Source organism: Acanthochromis polyacanthus, chromosome 21 (assembly GCF_021347895.1).
Source record: "Acanthochromis polyacanthus isolate Apoly-LR-REF ecotype Palm Island chromosome 21, KAUST_Apoly_ChrSc, whole genome shotgun sequence".
Taxonomy (NCBI): Eukaryota; Metazoa; Chordata; class Actinopteri; family Pomacentridae; genus Acanthochromis; species Acanthochromis polyacanthus.
Window position 1 is genome coordinate 24,476,008 of NC_067133.1, and position 18,593 is coordinate 24,494,600.

Genomic DNA, 18,593 nt, shown 5'->3' on the forward strand with positions numbered 1-18,593 from the left:
TCATGGCAGTTTTGAGTTTCCAGTGACTCTTAAAACACTTCATTTTCTATGATGGAATTATTGAAACACTGCTATGTCTTTGTCATGAATTTATTATAAGGTCTTCTGGTAAAATGACAAGATCTGCTTGGCCGAAAATATACATATAGCAACTAGTTTTGTTGACGTACACTGTTATGTAAATCAAATTTTCTAGGTTTCATAGTCTCTTAACTTCTTGTGAGTGATTACAGTTGACTACAGCTAATGACTCCTCTGACCCACTTTAAATAGAACCCATTTGATCCACTCATTAGCCATAAACACTACAGTGGGAAAGTCTGAGGAGCTCTGCACAGGTCTGATCAAGCAAATCGTTAATATGAACAAGTTAGAAAACTCACTTGGAGCCATTTCAAATCAGCCACAGTTCTTAAAATCAACTGTGTAAACAGTGTTTTTTTTAAAGTATGAAGTTCATGGCACAGTTACTGCCACACTCAGGAACAAAATGCAAACTATCACCTACTGCTGAGAGACAATAGATCAGGACGGACAAGAGTCAACCAAGAATCAGCAAAAAGCTGCTGGAACAAAGTGTGTCCACATTTTACATCAACATGAGCTGAGAGACTCCATGAAGAAGGAAGTTCTTCTTCTAGAAGCAGAACCTTAAAGCTCCACTCAAGTTTGCTGCTGATCACATGGACAAAGAAAATGCCTTCTGGAGGAAAGCTCTGAGGTCAGATGGATTTTTTTTTAAAAAAAGAGTTATTTGGTCACAATGAGCAGAAATATGTTTGGAAAAGAGAAGGTGAGGCCATTAACACCAAGAACAACAAACCTACCATCAAGCTTGGTGGTAGCAGTATTATAGCCTGAAAACAGATTTACATTGGTTAACACTTTTGCCTTGCAGCTACAAGATTCCCAGTTTGTGTGATCTTTCTGCATGGAGTTTGCATGTTCTCCCTGTGCATGCGTGGGTTTTCTCCGTGTACTCCAACTTCCTCCCACAGTCCAAAAACATGCTGAGGTTAATTGATCACTCTAAATTATCCCTGTCCCCTGCCTTTGCCCTAAGCCAGCTCCCAGCTCCAGCCTCGGTCCTCCTAATGAATATTAAGTGGTGAATAGATGGATGGATGGATGGATGGATGGATGGATGGATGGATGGATGGGTGGACAATGCTCAAATGCCTTTTTGGTCAAATGAGTCAAGTAGCTTGCCAAACAACATTTATTTCTGCTGATATAATGCACACATCAATGAGCAGGTCTCATCTCAGCCTATGGGCCAAGAGCTTTTAAGTTAATCTTCACAATTAGTTTTGGATTTACTGTACTGCTGTGAGCTTTGCTTTGTAGAAGGACACCTGTCTGCATCCCAGCAGTAGACGGTACAAGGCTGTTCCAAAGACAGACACAGCAGGAAACAGGGGATACCAGCATTTCTGGTTTTTGGTCTTTGGTAGAAATAGTACAAATTAAAACATTTTCTTAATTGCTATTTGCTAAAATTATCTGGTTGCCATAATTTGCCATGTTAGGGACTTATTTTGAGTATTTCCTGTAAAAATTCAATATGAATCCATGGAAAAAAAAAATCATAGATATTATTACTGTTAACTCCGGGAACATACTCAGTTACTAGGAATATATTTGAAGCATAAATCCATGTACTAGTAAGTGTGAGTTGGTCAAAGTAGTTCTCATTTTGGCACATTTTCTCCACTAGAGGGAGGAGAGTTTTCGTTCTACTCTGCCTACAAGTAGCTGACAGTGAATTTCCTGCAGGCTGACTTTGACTCAGCTGTGCGGTGATGTCACACAACATGTATTTAGCGTCAGGAGTCATTTCTGCGTCAATATGCTAGCAGCTTTTAAGAGCAGAGCACATTTCTGGGCACCAAACTGATGGCTACAATTGACAACAAAAATAACGACTGCAGCAAAAAGTGTATTTTCTGTGTAGTTTATGTAGGTTGCCTCCATGCAGACACAATCACTGTTTGTTACCTTTAACAATGGTTATACCATGTTGAAACTCTTTCTTCAGGCTCTTTCCTCTGTTTTTTTAGAGTAACTCTTTGGAGATTGTGGTATTGAACAGACTAATTGTGCCATGTGGAATTTTACTCCCGCGTAAGTGGAATATTACGCATGGCGATGGCTTAAGAGCATCGTCTCTACTCCACTATTTATACAATATATGTGAAACCTTGGCGATATTACCACCTGAGCTGTATCTTCTGAGGTCTTTTTCACGTCTCTTGCAGAATCCAGCAACAATTTGAGTGCTAATTAAGGCGCAGCGTGTGTAATTTCGTTCTGCTCTCCCTCATTGCGTAAATTTTCTGCAAACCATATTTAAATCAGAGAGAACGCTGCAGTGTCATTCCAGCTACTCTGCAGGTAGTGCACACTACAGTGATCAAGCAGAGTGTACCCTGCTGTTGTCCAGCCCCGCTGTCCGTTTTGGGGAAGGGCCGTTCAGCCCCTTCAGTCTCCTCATTGGCTCTGCGGCTGTAACCTCACCCATTTCTTGTTGGATTTACGACGATAGATTTCTTCCAACTCACAAAACGCCAGCCACAAGTGGTCAAAACTACCTGATCGAGACTTTTTGTCCCTTCGGTAAACTCCATCTGTTACCCCGATTATTGTCTAAAACCAAAAAAGGAACGGTTTAAAAGTAGCCTTGTCAGAAGCCGAGCAGAGAAACCAACACCAGGACAGCTGGAAACTCTACTCGTGTGTGGGACTGTGCTGTCAGCATGGTATGTCCACAACACATCGTTGTTTGGGTTTTATTAACGTGTCTTTAATGTCTCAATTGCTCTTTTTGCTCATATTTTTCCTCTTTTTCATGGGAGAAAAATTGCTTATATAATTTATCCATAACTAACCCTTTGTCAGTTACTCAACCAGTCATGAGGCTGTAAGGCTGCCTCATATTAATCTCCCTTATGCATCTGATTTTCCATGCATTATGTGCACCATACTGCTTAAAAAGTGGGGCAGTTTCAACAGTCAAAATGTACAGTCAAGTGGGACAAAGCTATACACTGTGCTTCAGTATAAAAGAAATTTCAGCCATATATGTCATTTGATTACATTTATTAACTCTGACATTTGTTTTTACAAGCAGTTCAGTCTCCTTAAGTTGGAGTACTGGTGACAAATGTTAACACATGGTGAAGGTGAGAATGGAAACACGAATGTAGACGTTTCAGCCCAATGGTACCTGAACAAGTCAGATCTTCATTTTAAACTGTGTTGTACTTGCTGTATGGAGAGGCCTGTCTCCAGGGTGTACCATTGGCAGCAGTGCAGTGGGAAACATTTGCTCGTGATTGACAGTTACTCGAGTTATGCAATCCTACACGGGGGGGGGGGGGGGGGGCGCGTGCTAGGACGAGACTGTCATGTCTGTAATTGTTGATGTATACCTGTGCGGGGTGTTGGTGTTTTCCCTTTCATTAATTGAATAAATGTATGCTTATTGTCCCCAGAGAAAGCGACTAAATAAGTTTAAGTTGTGTTGTATCAGTGCTGCTGGATTGTGTAATGAAATACTGTAGCTCTCATTCTGCAGCTTCTGGGAGCCACAGCAATGATATCTGATAGCAGAATGACTTGTTCCTGCTTCTTTATGGCCCTTTTCTGTAATCTACAAATGTTTTCTTCTGTACTTTGTCATTGCACACATGTTGATACACCCTCACTGGTGTGATGCTTTGCAAAAGACAGACATGAAGACAACAACAAATGTTGTCAGCTGCCCATTTTAACTCCTGGCTGTTAGATTTTGGCTCACAGACCAGTTTTGTTACTTGATCATAGTCCCGTTGCGGATAGCTTAAGAGAAAGTCACATTTGTTAGGCCAGTAGCTGATAACCTGATGATGAGTGTGTAATTTACTGGAGATAGAATATAACCAGGTTCAGAGCAGCCAGAGAGACTTTTACAGGGAAAAAAGAAAGACTCTCACTCCTTTTCAAACATGACGTTGACATGCAAAATTGCATATATGAAAGGGGCTTTATTCTGCCTGTTTGTGGAGGGTTGGGGTGCCTGCAAGCCGGAACACACATGCTGGCTTATATAATGCACCGAGACATTCAACAGCATATTGTGTAAATAAATAACATACTTTAGAGTGAACTGTGTATATTTTAGGACAATGACAGATCCTGTGTTGAGGCATAAGACTGAAGGACAAGACAAACATGATGTATCCCATTGACTCAAGGTTAAACATGCTCTGTAATATGTATATATGTGGATATATGCACTGTATGCATTATGCAATGTACTAAACCCTTGTATTTACACAGCAAATACAAGGATTTAATATGGCATGATTACAGGGAGCTGTCTAAAGTCATGGAATAAGTTTAGTTTAACTAATACAACACAGTAAAGATAGACTTTTAAAATACATTTTTGTTGTGCTTTAACCGTATTTTGATATCACCTCTGCCAATTTTCTGAAGACATTTCAGTTTCTAGTTCAAGCTTGCTCCAGTTTACTGTGGCTGGGCAGGTTGCACCACCGTCACATGCTTTAGTGCACTTAATATTACCGCTCACTAAAGGCTGAAGTGCGGTTGCCTGTTTTCCAACTGCACCCAGAGATAGACCCCGACTGACCAATCGTTTCAAATTTACAACCACTCTGTGTGTGCGCTTTGTGCTGGGGGATGGGGCCTGTGTGCCAAGAAGATAATTTAAGGTTGGCCAAGTATAGAAAAAGAGAAGGAAAGAGAAAAATACAGTAGTTATTTTGTAAAAGACAGTAAAAAGGTGCAGAAGTGAACAGAGGAAGATGCACTTAAATATTTAAGAGCTGAACTATGCTTTGTGTTTTACGTATATGTCAGTGGTTTTATACAAGACATCTTGAAGGATGTTGCATTTTTCTTAGAAAAGTCTCAGATTACTGTGCTTAATTATATAACTAGAATCTGAAGATAGCTAGACTGAAATTGCAATTTTACCTTTAAATGTCCCTACTATACTTCTATTTGTTTTACTTCGTTGACATGTTTATAGGATATTTTTATGTACAGTAAGACACATAATGAGTCAAATAAGCAGTATATGGTTGAGTGTTTCTATCTTGAAACTGTTCCATATCAATGACAAAGTCCAGATTCACACTTCTGGGATTTTGTCCAAAACAAATCTAAGAAACCAAACCTCCTTCTTCTTCTTCTCGTTTTCCAGTTCTGACTGAATTACTCCCAATATTAAAACTTACTATTGTGTATCACAGAGTGCTTACAGTATTTAAGCAGAGTCAGAGGCGAGTTGGTGTGCTCAAACTGCAGCAGGTGGATGGAGATGTTGTTTAATGGCTCTTATCCAGGTTGTTTTCTCCTGACTAGATCTATGCTTGTGTTGTATCTACTCTCAGATGTACGTCGCTTTGGGTAAAAGCGTCTGCTAAATGAAACTGTAGAATTGTAGAAGAAAGCAGGGGATTCACAGATTTGCACATTCTGAAGAAAGTCATATTGTTGAGTTACATTTTAGCCATTTTAGGGCTTTTAAAGGGATTATTTTCTTAGATAAAACTTATATATATGTATTTTTGATGCATAGAGATGAATTTTGAGACAGTCAACAAACAATGTGGCTTATTTGCTTCATAAATAACATGTATAATTACTTGATGCCAATAATTCTTCAGAGTAACCAACTATTTAAAACATCATTTATTCAGTTCAGACAACATGGGATGGGCTATGTAATGCCACCACTACAACAAAAATCAGTTCATCCATGATAAGCAGTAAATTGAGCTCACTGGGATGTGAGAAAGAAACTGAAGGCACTTCATATTTTTGAACTTAAATCCATATAATTTGTTAAATCAAACACTTGTCTCTGTAAAGTTTAATGAAGCTGCTGACTCTCTAGCTTTTGTCTCCTGTGTTGAAATATGTCCTGCTTGCCTTTCTCCTTCCATGTTGCCAACTGTACCCACCACATGGTCTGCCATGCTCCTCGGCACCACCCACACTAGGAACCAATGTAAACCCAACACCTCCCAGTGGATTCTCTCTCCCACTCCCTCCCACACATCACTAAACTGCTACTGCTCGTCCCACTTCACCTCCTCTCTATTTGTGTATGCATATTTTTGTCACAGTCTCGCACTCCTCCACGTATGTGTGCATGAATATTTCTGAAATCACCTGCCTCATCTGGGCATGTGTCTTGAACAACTCGTACTTTTTCTGGGTCACACAGCTCTTGTAATTTTCCACTCTGGCCAGCTGATACCAGCAAGGGCACATACAAATTATCCTGCTAGGTCATGTCTTGGAGCCAGTTTGGCTCCTGTTAAGCCTTTTTGGATCTAAGTTGAGATAGGTCGTGAGTGGTCTGTACAAGTCATCCAACTGGTGGTCCGATGTGTTGTCACATGCAATTTCTCCACCGAAGAGACAGAGTTATGTGACGATCGCCATTGGTTTGTCTGTTTTTCTGTCTGTCTGTTCACAACATGACTCAAACATTGCTCCCATGCATTTTCCACTTTGGTAAGAAATTATTGCTGTCTTCACGTTGACATTTTGCAAGCTTACTGAGTGACCTTCAGAGCAGTTTTATCATTTTAGAAATATAGCTTCAACAAATTACCTGCTGCAGATGCTTTTCGTCCAGCACAGATGTATAAATGCATAACTAAACACTTATGTGTGCATTGGTGTATCCCAAAACATCAATTTTTGAATATTATACCAGACCATTTTTACTCCGCCAAGGAACGCACCACAGTTATGTAACTAGCAACATTACTCAAAAACTATTCAATGGATTTGGAAGAAATTCTTAGGGAAGGTCAGAAAGGACACAAGGACCAAGTGATTAGAGTTAGGTAGTGGTGCGGCTTATAGTCTTGATCCATGGATTTGTTAAAGATTTCTGTATCATTGCGAGATAGTGGTATGGCTTCACTGTAACTATGACAAGTCAAGTGAACACTACATCAGCTGCCTACTGACAATCACATTGCGATCCTACTACAAGTCCACCATTGTGGACTTATTGGGACGTATTCATTGCAAATGATACAAGGAACAATTGATTAAATTGTGGGGATGTTTCCGAGTCCCATCAATTCCTGCCACCCACTCCATATTTAGGTCACATGATTCGGTACCGGTACATAACGCACACATGTATAACACACGCCTGTGCTCAGCACAAGATCACTTTGCGGGTACATCTACGTATATTAAATGGCCACATTCTATAATGCCATGATTTGTGTCATGAAATTTTTTTAAGATTTCAGCCATCAGAAATGATGCAATGACTGTGCAGCCTTGGAGTGCTTTTCTTGTTTTCACGTAATCTAGATCATTTCTCATAACAAATCAAAGTACAAAATGCATAGAAATGATGCATCCGTGGTTAATGGTGGTATCAGTGTATATTAAAGGGATGCGTTTCTGATTAACAATCAGAGTTAGTGGTTTGCAGTATCCGTAGGTGTTTGCATCAGCAGTATATCAGTAACAGCTCTGACAGTATTAGGAGAGTGAAGAGTAAACAGTGAGATAAAAGTTTGAGTTACCGTGGATTATCTAGTGTTTTGTTTAAAATGAAAAACTCATGCACGTGAAGGCAGGATGGTGGACTCTGCTGTTAATGATGAAAACTACAGATGGGTGACAAATTAAAGGAAAATCCTGAATGCTTGACCTCTACAGTGAGAGGGTACAGTGGCTCTGTTATGCTTTGTTGGCATGATTTAGGTCAGTAGGAAACATGAAAACAGTAAGATATGAGATCTACGGACATATAGCAGGTAGGAGTTAATAAGTTAAACATCATCCTACTTGTTTTGTTTGTTTGTTTTACATTTTGTATTTTGTATTTTGTCTTTTTTGCCTTTATGACAGTCTGGCATGTCTGAAATCAAAAAGACTTTATATCCCAGATAGGAATTTGCTTATGTTACAGTTGCTCTCATTCAGGTCTTAGAAATTTAAGCAGTAGAAAAGATGCAAGATGAACATATGCCCTAAAAATATAAACATAAGTAGAAACGTATAAGCATAAAATGTAAAAATGTGCATTGTAGAAATAAAATAAAAATATGCAGCGTAATAAATTGTAATTGAGTTATAGTTTTGTTATTCCCAGAGAAGTTATAGAAATAACATGAGATAAATTATTTTTTTAAATAATCCAAACTAATCAAATGTAATTTAATCTTATGTACACACACAATTTCTATATGCAGGTATATTTCTAATATTTTGCCTTCACATATATCTACTTTCCATCTGCAAAAAAGCAGCCTCGCAAAATGTATTTCACTTCATCTGGACTTTATTATGTTATTCTTTGATTTTCAATTATCATTCTGCTTTTTCTGTTTATGGCAAAGACGGAGAAGTCCTCACTGGATTGCCCTGAGGACAGATCCTGGCTGGGGGAGGGTCAGTCTGAAACTCAGCTGACAAGCGTCCCTGGTCCTGATGGAGTTGAGACAAACGATGACCGGCCGGCCTGGGACTCTAAGATCCAGTACGTGTTGGCTCAGGTGGGGTTCAGTGTGGGATTAGGCAATGTGTGGAGGTTTCCGTATCTTTGCCACCAAAATGGAGGAGGTGAGTGTCTCTAAAGAAAGAACTTTAACCCAGTGGTTTAGCTGTCTTTACTCCAACTTGAGTTTTGACACCAGAAAACATGGCAAATGTGCACAATTGGAGTGAAAACTAACAAAAACACATGAAAAAAACTATGAAGGAATGTATAAAGTAAGTAACATCGGCTTCACTTTTCTAAAAATCTGTCCTTCCCTCCTTCCAGGGGCCTTCATGCTGCTATATGTTTTTCTTTTACTCATTGTTGGAGTTCCTCTGTTTTTTATGGAGCTGGCTGCAGGCCAAAGCATCCGACAGGGCAGCATCGGAGTGTGGAAGCACATCTCCCCAAAGCTGGCGGGGATAGGCTACTCTAGCTGCATGGTGAGCTGTATTTTATTTGCATTTTTTAAAGATATTTTCTATCAAACTCCACCTAGGATAATTTATTGGCTGAGTGATAACGAAGCAACCAAATCCATTCTCCATCTTGCTTTCTGCAAGGCACTTTAGCTTTGAAAGGACGATTTTTACAGTCATGTGAGTTGACAGTGTCTCTACCAGGCTGCTATGCTTCGGTAGCTGGCTGGTTTCTTTAGGGTTAAACTGTAGGTCAGTATTTTAAGAAAAGCCCATTAGACTAAATGTCCTCCACTTATCTCATTAAAAAGCTGCAGCATGTACTGCCTGTTTCATCAAATTGCTGTAAACAACTCTCTGGTTTTGCTACCAGTCGCCCTGTGTGTAAACTTAAGGAGGTGATGACATCAGGCTATGAGAGAGGCAGTGTGCTGTATAGCTCAGTCCGGGCGATGTGTTGCGTAACAGTTTTCTCTACAGACTAGACAAGGCCAACACTGAGTGGGCAGGAACTTTCTGTGCACATAAAGCACATAGCCTTCTACTATTGGCTTCTCAGGCTTCGTGCTTATTGTCATCAATCATCATGGCCACATTTCTTCACTCAAGAATAATTAATCATCACTTATAGGACATGCATGCATAAAACACAGCATTACATGAGAGCTGAATCTGATCTTTGGTTATTTGAGGTTTGGTGTTTGTCCCTTGACAGATCTTAAGAAAAAAAGAAAGTACTCACTGTATGCTCATAGACCCTTTCTGTTCTCTAGGTCTGCTTTTACGTTGCTCTTTACTACAATGTCATCATTGCATGGAGCCTCTTCTACATGGGGAATTCTTTTCAGTATCCTCTGCCGTGGCAGCAGTGTCCAACTGATGTGACCACTAATGACACAGGTACTCACCTATTTGAGAATAAAATGAGATGTCACATCCGGGGTCTTCAGTGTTGTCTGTCCTCCGTCAACAGTGAAAGAATGTGCAAGTAGCTCCCCGACGTCGTTCTTCTGGTTTCGGAAAGCTCTCAACATCACAAACTCCATCGAAGAATCTGGAGAGTTTAACGCCATCATGACAGGATGTTTATTGGCCGCTTGGTCCATCGTCTCATTGGCTATGATCAAAGGCATCAAGTCTTCTGCAAAGGTGAGCAAACATGTCAACAATCTACATTTTGGTAACATTTCAGGAAACTGCTCTCATCTGTCTATTTAAAATAAGCCCTAAAAACTGAAAACAAGTAGGAATATCAAACATGTCTCTGAGCAAAGGCAATAAAATCTGTCTGTAAATACTTCTGAAGGCCAGCCAAGAAATAATAACAAATATTTTCATTTTTACGCTATGCTTTTTGCACAAACTAAACAAGATATTACATGAGATAAAAAGCTAAGATAAAACTTTATTAGTCCCTAAGGAAAATCTTGTGCCAGATATTGCTCAGAAAAACAAAATGATGTCACATAAGAAATGCAGTGCCAAAAAGGTAGAAAAAGCAATAAGACAGAAGTATAATACAATATTTGAAAAAAATAAGTGAGGTAAAATAAGGCTGGAATAGAAGAGTTAAAACTAATGCTGGCAATTGCACTGAGGCTGTAAGTAATAGCACACATGATAATGAAATATTATGCCTGAAAAAGTGAAATAAAATGTTGTCCATCACATTGACATTGTTGTAAAAGTGAAATATTGTGCGTTTAGTCAAATTCTTGCAAATGAAAATGAAAAATTACACCTGAGAAATGAAAATTTGAAACATTGTACAGGAAATGAAAAGCTAGACATGATTTAGAAATTGATATTGGACAAACTATTGAGAAGTAATTTTGCAAATGATATTGATGTTATTGTTTAGATCTAAGGGATATAATGTGATAATTACTGAGCCTTTTTAGCAGTCTGTATGCTAAGTTAACTAGCCGTCCACTACGTTATATGTGATCCACACACATGATCAGTTTAACTCTATACCAAGAAAGCAAATTTTCCTCAAAATGCCAAAGATTCTGAAGCAGCTATCACTCTCTATTTCTTTCTCCAATCTTAGGTGATGTACTTTTCCTCAGTTTTTCCCTATGTGGTCCTTTTTATTTTCCTCATCCGGGGGTTGATGTTGGATGGAGCCATAGAAGGAATCACCTACATGTTTTATCCAAAAGTAAGCAGAGGTTTTAATAGATCATTGTCATGTGGCCCTTTTTACCAGGTAAAGTTTCAAACATGAACGTTTTCAGAGTTTGAGGCTTTATTTCGTGGTGTTTTCCAGCTGGCGATCTGGGGGAATGTGCAGGTGTGGCGGCAGGCAGCCACTCAGGTGTTTTTCGCCCTCGGTTTGGGGTACGGCTCAGTCATCGCATATTCCTCCTACAATCCAGTACACAACAACTGCCACAGGGACGCGCTGATGGTGTCCGGGATCAACTTCATGACATCCGTGTTGGCCTCTCTGGTGGTTTTCGTTGTGCTCGGTTTCCGTGCTAAGAACATCGCACTGCGCTGCGTGGCTAAGTACGGATGCATGTTTCAGTTTTTGCAGAGATATCCAGCTTGAAGAGTATTGTTTGGCATTGTCAGTACTAAAGGTAGAATGTTTGGATTGCAACTGAACATAACATTGGAGAGAATATAATATTTTCCTTGATTTTTTTCCATTTTTTTTGTTAACCTCTTCCAGGAATCTCGGTCTGTTAAACCTCATGGCGTCCTCCAATGACTCCAGCCAGCACTGGTGGCCCTGGTTCAACATGACGGATCCTGACTCTGTGTCTATTCCTGAATACAGAGAGTGTACAGTCACTACAGCTCCATGGTGGGCCCTAAAATCACTGACTGCAACCTGGAAGAGGAGATGAATAAGGTATCCTTGAGATTTTAAAAGCATGTTGTACTGAAAGAGCTGAAACCAGAAAAATAGCATCAGGCGGTAGTAGAATTGCAAGACCTCCTCTGGTGGAAATCAAGTTTTTCTAGCTTGTTAGTGCATACATATGGTGTTTTTTATATGCTAGAAGAGTTATCACAAGCAAAATAAGCAGTCGTCATCACGGTATACTGATGACAGCAAAAAAAAAAGGGATTTAAACTTCTCTTGTTTCATGTGTAACAATCCAAAGTCCTGTTGGTTTGCAGCATGGGACTTTCTGCATCATTGCTCTTCAAAATCAGTTTCTAGTTCTACAACCTGGCCTTGTGTAGCGTAGAGTAGTTTTATCATATAAAAGCGGAGTCTTAGGTGAGATGGTTGGATGCAGTGAGGTCGCGACTTCATATATCTGCAGATTCTAGAGAAAGTAACGATGCATAGCTACATTTAAAGCATTTTAAGGCAGGTGAAAGAATCACTTCATGCAACTTTAATACAGTGAGATGAGTTTTTAGGGGTTTAATCAATGACTGCAGATGGACTTTAAAGGAAACTATTTAAAGCATTTACTGTATTGTTTTGGTAGATGGTGAAAGCATGATCCAACAGATTAACTACGGTTCAAAAGGTTGGGTTCACCCAGACAATTTCATATTTTCCATGAAAACACGCACTTTTATTCATGTGGTAACAAAATTGTACACGGGTTTTCAAATCATCAATTAGTCTTTCTACACAATGTACCATTAGAGCATAGGAGTGATGGTTGATGGAAATGGGCCTCTGGACCCCTGTGTAGATATTCCATTAAAATCAGCTGTTCCAGTTAGAATGGTTATTTAGCACATTAACAATGTCTAGACTGTTTTTCTGATTAATTTAATGTTTTCTTCATTGGAAAAAAAACCACAATTGTTTTTCAAAAATAAGGACATTTCTAAGTGACCCCAAACTTTTGAACAATAGTGTAACTGAAGAAAAGGTCATAATGGTTTTGTTAAAATGTCTGCATGAAATAAGTCAGTCACAATAACAAGATCTTCACAGAGCAGATGAGGAAACACAGACACCAATCAAATCTAATTTACTATAGATCCTGTATTAAGCTGTATTAAAGTACGAGAAGTCAGACAGGGTGCACATGAGAACATATTCCCCTCCAGGATAGTTCCAGCAATAAGGTCTAGGCTGGAATTTCTTTCCTCGTAAACCCCTGCTGGCACCAAATCAGGCCTCTAATGTAGCACTAGATGCAGATTTGTGTGATGAAAATCTGAATTCCAAGAAGATATTTTATCCGTCTGGTACCATGAAAAAGTTTGAATACAAATACCTCTTATGAGAGAGAAAGACCAAAGGTGAAACTTTTCAATAACAATAGTATGTAGGCAAAGTACTGATGTTCCCAGGACTCCTGAGGAATCTGAGAGGTACATTAAAATATCCAGCAGGCCAGAGGATGAAAACATGTTAGGCACTGTATCTAGAAGAAAATGGAAACAAGCTGTGTTAGAGGAAAGAAAGAAGAAACTAAAGAAACAGAGGAAGGGGTACAAAAGTCATGTTGTCTCACAGTGTGTATTTTATTTTTTAAAAAAATGCAATACTCTTAAAGATGGAGGCTCAGGAGGAGGACATTTTTTGTACTGATAGGCGCCTTTAATGTGGTGCAAAAATTGCTAGAAATCACTATTTACACTCATTGGTTGCCCATTTACATGTGTTTATAAGAGATATTCGTTGAGATATCATTTCTGTGTGCATGCAGGGTGTTGAAGGGACGGGCTGGCATTCATAGCATTCACTGAGGTAATGGCGCTCTTCCCAGCCAGCCCCTTCTGGTCCACACTGTTCTTCCTGATGCTGCTCAACCTGGGCCTCAGCACTATGTTCGGGACCATGCAGGGAATCCTCACACCTCTCATGGACAATTTAGCCTCTTGGGACGCCACAGGACCATCCTCACCGGCAAGTCAGACACTTGTTCAAATGTCATTTATACTTTACGAGCGTCTTTTAATGTGATGATTTCTAGAGGTGAAATGTAAAACCCTGACCTCTAAGTTAGTTGTTCTAGGCTTTGCAGAATTCAGGTCATAATCATTGTCTTTTGTTCTTTATTTTTGCCTGTTGTTCAGTGTCCAGCTGTGCTTGGGTTTGTAATTGGATTATTGTTCACCCAACGCTCTGGCAACTATTTTGTCACGATGTTTGATGACTACTCTGCGACCCTACCGTTAGTCATTGTGGTCATTTTTGAACCATCAGTGTGGCGTGGGTTTACGGAACAGATCGGTAAGGAACACCTTTTCATCATCAGGTTATTTAGTCTGTTTCATCATCTTATCCTGAAAACACAAAAAAATTGCAAACATTTTCTCACAAACATTTTCCATCTCTGCAGCTTCCTGGATGATATTGAAGTAATGCCTCAAATGGCGCCCTCCAGTGGTGTACAAGTATCTGTGGAAATATGTCTGTTTACTGGCCATGGTTGGACTCCTGGTTGCCAGTTTTCTGCGGATGGTCTTCAAAAGACCCACGTACACCGCCTGGAATCAAGAGCACAGTACGATATTAGATTTAACTTTTTATCAGTCCCAAAAAAGTCAACATAGCCTGTTTAATTTAAATACAGAGCCCAGACTGGAAATATTTGCAGTTGAAACAAAACTACATAAATACCCTAAAATTTGAGTATCAATATAAAAAAGAACTGCAGAGAGATAGGGACATGAGGTCAACTAAATAGTTAGATTAATATTTGATCGGAAATCCTTTGCAGTTGTTGCTTGCTTCAGAGTCTCTCTGTCTCAGAAAACAGCTCAGATGACTGAGATTATGAGATTGACTCGCCAGTCGAGGATATCCCACCTCTTCACCCTAAAAAGCTCCTTTAGTAATTTTGCCTCATGTTCAGGGTGCTGAATAACGAAATATCATCCAAAAATAGTAAATTTGGATGCATTTGACTGAGTCTGAGCACACAGTATACCTCAGATTTAATCCTGTCGCTTCTGTCAGCAATGAAATCATCAATTTTGTCGATATCTACAACAAATTTTTACTTTTTTAGCCTTATTGTCATCTTCTTGATCACCTTTTTATTCCTCATATTGACTCCTGAGTTATGTGTGATCTGTTTGTGCATAAAATGATGTAGAAAAAAACTCACTGCGCCCACAAAATCAAGTGTCTGATTATTTTACCTTCGTAATTAGGGTACCGAGTATTAAAAAGTCTACATCTCACACACAGATCTTTCAGTGATGATACTCAAATTAAAGCTGAGATTTGACATTATAATGTAGAATCAGTTAATATATAGAAATGCAATATACCGGGCTTTGCAAAAGTTCTGTTACACGGTTTCATGATCTTTAGAGACGTTTACATGTGGGAGTGAAAAATTCCATAAACAAAATGAAAGTTCTACCTTATAGGCAGGTGTCATTAATACAAATTTGTTCTCCGGTGAAGTTGTATCAAGATGGAAGTCAAAAGAGTTGAGATATCTGCTCTCCTTCATGCTGGCCACAACAAGTCTGACAGAAGCCAAGCAGCTGAACATCAGCCGGATGACCGTCCACAGTGTCGCGGAGAGGCTCAAGAATGGTGAAGATCTTTCAGATGATCTTTCAAGAATGGTGAAGACCTGTCATTCGGCTGATGTTCAGCACGAAGGAGAGCAGATATCTCAACTCTTTTGAATTCCATCTTGATACAACTTCACCGAGAAAAAAATTTGTATTAAGGACACCTGCCTATAAGGTAGAACTTTCAGTTTATTTAATGAAATTTTTCACTCCGACATGTAAACGTCTCTAAAGATCATGAAACCGAGTGTAACAGAACTTTTGCAAAGCCCAGGTATAAAGTTTTTATTGTCATTGCTGAACAGCAACAAAAGGGAGTTTAGCAACTCTTTGGGTTAGCAGCATACAACAAAAGAGACAAAGTCATTACAGAAAAGATTTCACTGTATGTAACAAAAGAGCAGATGAATTGATATTCCTGAAGCACAGACCCTCATGAACAGAAATGCTATGATGCCTTCTGTGTGTCCACTCTCGCAACCGTACATTCTGTAATAGGTGAATATTTAGACATTAATTTCTGCCTGTAAATATCCATCCATCCATTCTCTATACACCGCTTTATCCTCACTGGGGTCGCTGGAGCCTATCCCAGCTGACTCGAGTGAAGGCAGGGGACACCCTGGACAGGTCACCCAGTCTGTCGCAGGGCTACATTATACAGACAACAATCACACTCACATTCACACCTACGGGCAATTTAGAAGTAACCAATTAACCTTAGCAGGAGGTTAGGAGGAAGCCGTAGTACCTGGAGGAAACCCACGCATGCACAGGGAGAACATGCAAACTCCATGCAGAAAGATCCCAGGCCCACCCCTGGATTTGAACCGGGGATCTTCTTTGCTGCAAGGCAAAAGTGCTAACCATTACCCTACTGTTACTACGCAATTATTACATTGTCTGGCATCAATCACATAGGCTGCACAGTGGGCCTGCCTGTAAATATGTTACGACGGCATTATCAGTTTGGTTTAGAAAATCCTTTGCAGCCCCCATTTCTACTAGATTGTTTATATTTATTTTTTGCAAATTTCTTGCCTTTTTAAAAATGTTTTCTGATTGTGTGGACTGACAAACTGCTGCTAGTTTTGTTTTACCACTGCAGTGCCAATAAAGAGTTCTCTTTGTCTCGTCAGGCCTCTGAGATGACCACTAGAGTATCCCAGCTGGGCCCTGGTGATGATCGTCATGCTCATACTCTTGGCTAGCCTGCCTGTTCCTATCGGCTACATCCATTCCATGTTGAAGAACCGCCGGGTCCGTCATTCTCCCGTCCGTGGAGGCCGGCATTGGCCAGGAGTTGCACCGTGAGCTGTACACCAAGTGCAGCTCCACGGACCAGCTGGACTCCACTTCTCACCGAGCCCCAACCGAGGAAGACAGGGTTCATCCCAGACCGGCCTTCCTGCTGATGGCTGGCGAACACTACCGGCTCCTGCCCCAGCAGGAGGAGGAGGAGGAGGAGGAGGAGGAGGATACAGGACTGTGAGCAAGCTGTTTGTGAAAAGACAAAATTCTGAACCTCTGAGTATGCAAGAAAGACATCACAGCATTATTCTTTGGGTTGTTTTCCATCTTTATACTCTGTAAACTGTTAACAAACCAAAGTTATTTGAACTATTTATATTGTTGATGGTGCCTTACCAGTCAAAATCAACTCCCCTGTATTCATTTTCTGAACCACCGATGCTGTTCAGAGGATTAAAAACTCTTTCAATGACACGAAGGTAAAAAGGCTGCTGAATTTGGTGAAAGTGATAGTTGGTGGAAGGTTTTACAGCCGTATACTGACCAGTGAACGTAAGTTTGTGCAGCCTGACTACATGCAGGAGTCATAACTGAATTGTGGATTGCAGCGACTGACAAAATCCGCTTTATTTTTAGCTACATGACAAGTATGGATCTGTATGCAAACATTCTACCTGGAGAAACTGTGATGTGTCTGTACACCTGTCTGTGTGTGCGTGAGTGAGAGTGTGTTACTGTCGGTGAAATGAGAAATGTTCATGTTATTTTTTATTTGTGTAAATTTACCTCATAAGATCACAGCAATGTTTTTACATGTGTTCACACAAAGTGCTCAGTGTAGCAGTGTTGCACTGTACTAGATCGAAACTTAAATAAACCTCTAGATGGCAGCAAACTGACTCACTTTTATTGATTCACACACTCAATCCTGAAGCTGCTGACACCTTTAAAAACTTCATATTCATCTTTGTGGTGATTTTTTAATGTTTTCTTTGGTTTAAAAAATGGTTAAATAAATACATTTTTGGGGGTTTTCTTCATAAACGATGTTATAATTTCAAGGTTATTGACTGAATTTGCTAAAGAGCTTACAAGAGATAAGAATAAGATGGTTTAAATAAATATTTTAGGGAGAACAGAGTAGCAGCTTACTAATTCATGACTCTATACTCTCAAGCTGATACTTAGGTTACACCTTAGGCACTGAAATACATGACTAAATATTTAAGTAGATTCAATACTTTCACTATATCTAAAGAACTTTGCTGCAAGGTTGAATTTTGAGAAAGTAAAGTACATAAAATAAAAGTGACACTTTTTACTGGAGCTGAGTCTGCTAGACACCAACTTAAAGGGAAGTTCTATAATCTTTAGAAGCCAATAAGATGGAAAATCAGCATCTTAGTAATTTAAACGGTTTCAAGTCATTTTCTTTGACATTTTCACAAAGCAAGGCTGCTCAGTTTTGTAATCATACATTTTGGTGGGATAATAAATTAAGATATTTTTGCTGTCAGAACAGGTGCAGCACATCTACAATTATATATAATTTATGTGATTATATGCATATATTTGTGGTAAGTAAGATCTTGGTTGGTGTCAATTTCTGAAATGTTGGATGTCTAATTTGTGAAACTGCTTAAGTGTTATAGAAGATTGCTTTATTGTGGTATTTGTATTGTAAAAATAATAATAATAAATAAATAGATAATTTAATAATAAATCCTGTAAAAGTAATGGTGAATAATAATAATAATAATAATAATAATTATGATAAATTGTAAATCATTCCACTGTTTCTAATAAAAACAGTGGAGTAATGTACTGTAAATAACAATAATAATAATAATGATTATTATTATTATTATTATTGTTTAAAAAGTATGTTTTTACAGTCCAGTGTTATAAAAGAAGAATATATATAT

General features: G+C 39.2%; 1 protein-coding gene across 1 annotated transcript; it reads left to right on the forward strand.

The window, feature by feature from the left end:
- Positions 1-2,485: 2,485 nt before the first annotated feature.
- Positions 2,486-18,301, forward strand: slc6a16a (solute carrier family 6 member 16a). Its single transcript, XM_051941326.1, is given in 18 exon segments — positions 2,486-2,759; positions 8,394-8,616; positions 8,819-8,976; positions 9,726-9,852; positions 9,926-10,101; positions 11,006-11,116; positions 11,225-11,466; positions 11,633-11,742; positions 11,745-11,815; positions 13,590-13,605; positions 13,608-13,748; positions 13,751-13,804; positions 13,967-14,077; positions 14,080-14,116; positions 14,226-14,250; positions 14,252-14,402; positions 16,571-16,692; positions 16,694-18,301. Coding segments are annotated over 18 exon segments (2,094 nt in total). The 5' UTR covers positions 2,486-2,756; the 3' UTR covers positions 16,910-18,301.
- Positions 18,302-18,593: the final 292 nt, after the last annotated feature.